The 1928-nt window shown below is 43.2% G+C and overlaps 1 protein-coding gene across 1 annotated transcript; it reads right to left on the reverse strand.

The window, feature by feature from the left end:
• Positions 1 to 375: 375 nt before the first annotated feature.
• On the reverse strand, positions 376 to 1626 carry IL17A (interleukin 17A; the record flags this gene model as incomplete). The annotated part of the gene is made up of 2 exons (XM_084624061.1): positions 376 to 610; positions 1397 to 1626. 2 exons carry the CDS (start codon positions 1624 to 1626, stop codon positions 376 to 378), a joined length of 465 nt encoding a protein of 154 aa, XP_084480187.1.
• Positions 1627 to 1928: the final 302 nt, after the last annotated feature.

Here is a 1928-nt window from a genome sequence, read left to right on the forward strand (position 1 = left end):
AGATTCAGGTTGATTTCCCCAAGCCTTTGGTTGACTCTAGAGCTGGTCAAAATGGTTTGAATTTTGAAATAAAAAACAACAAACAAATGGGGAAAAGGTTGATATGAAATTATGAAAGTTTTTACACTTTTATCTCCCACTTATGGATCTGGTTGAATTTTGAATTTCAGAATTTCAAAATCTGGAGGAATTTTTTTTAAAAAAATTTGTATTTCTCCCCCTTTTCTTGCCAGCTGTCTTTGAATCTGGCTATTGATTATGGCTTGGCCCAATTCCAGTGAAATCAGTGGGAGTTGGCTCAGGCCGTTTGTTAAATCTGATGCCCATGGCTGGTTCTCCATGTGGTTCCTTCTTCTGATCTGCTGGCTTCTCTTACTACAGGTAGTGGATGATGGGCCTGGCACAGGTACAGCCCACAGTGACCAGCTGTTTCTCCAGCCGGTAGGTGTGCTGGCAGCCTCTCTGCTCCCTTTGGAGAACAAGGATCTCATGTTGGATGGGGATGGAGTTCATGCTGTAGTCCTCCTGTCCGGTGGAGTCCACACAGCTGTAATGGCGGCACTTGGCCTGAGCGATCACTTGGGGGAACCGGTTGGGATCTTCATTAATGCTGTGAAGCAAGATACAAAGAGAATGAATTGGTCAAAGTGGAAGCCTGGCCACTGCCCTGAATCAGCAGGGCTTTCTCCTCAGCTAAATCTTGCTCATCACCCAGACACAGTTTGCAAATGCCTCCTTGAGATTCACCTTTTCCCATGATTCATAGAGTCATCTTGTGCTGGGTCAATGTCTGAGCTCCTGCAATGCTCAGTCACCTCATGAGTCTGACTAGTTTCAATGGGAGTTTTTGCCTGAATAAGGATTGATTACAACTGGATGAAGACTTCAGTATTAGGCCCAATGTTCTCAAAGCCTAGTGTCCCACTAACATCAATGGCAAAACTCCAATTGACTTAAATGGTGTAGGATTGAGCCCTTGGGGGTATTTTGCTGGACTTTCTGAGGCAGGATTTGCACTCAGATATGTCAGACCAGAAATGGCTCTGAATAAAAGAGCAGTGATAAATCCTAAAGCTAATTAGTTTTCTATCCTTAGGGCTGAGTTGGACCATCCTTTTGTTCACTGTTTGTACAGCGCCTAGCACAATGGGGTCTTAGTCCATGACTGGGGCTCCTAGTTGCTACCACAATACAAATAAATAATAATTAATAAATTTCCAGTTATCATTTTTGCATGAGGAATCTGACCATCACCACATGGACTGGCAGGTCAAAGTTAATATTTCTGGATACAGCAGTGCACTGTGTTTTGTCCTGGGGACATCCCCTCTGTATGCCTAAGCAGTGCTTTGGAAGAGCCCAGTGCATTTCCAGACAATGGGGACATGAACTGTACCTGTAATCCCAGGGAGACATAGACCGGTTATTGACATCATGACCCACTTTGGTAGCATGCTTTGTGCTACTGATGTTTATGTCAACTTTCACACTAAGAGGGAATCCGGAATCTTTTTGGAGAGGGCAGTCATCACTCTTTTTCTCATCAGTGCCTCTCTCTATGTTGAATCCAGTCTGTACTGCCTTTCCATAGGCTGAATTCTTAGCCTGGAGCACCAGGATCAGCATTAACAGCAGTGAACAGAACTGAAATAGAGAAACACCATGATTAGTTAATGACCTAATAAATACATATATAATAAATAAACATCATGATTAGTTAATGCAGAGCACAGAACGCAGGAATGTGCTGTATAGCTTCAGCAACAAGTTATATCCTGAAATTCAATTCTTGGCTTGGAGGTCTCATGCAGGCCCAACTCTGCTTGTGGTTGGTAGGTTCAGAGATGAACGAAGTTCTCCTTCATTCACAGAAACCTTTTGTGTCTAAAGAGAACCCATGACAATTCTGATGATTTTTATGAGATGGA

Source organism: Lepidochelys olivacea (assembly GCF_965140295.1).
Source record: "Lepidochelys olivacea isolate rLepOli2 genome assembly, chromosome: 3".
NCBI classification, from domain to species: Eukaryota; Metazoa; Chordata; order Testudines; family Cheloniidae; genus Lepidochelys; species Lepidochelys olivacea.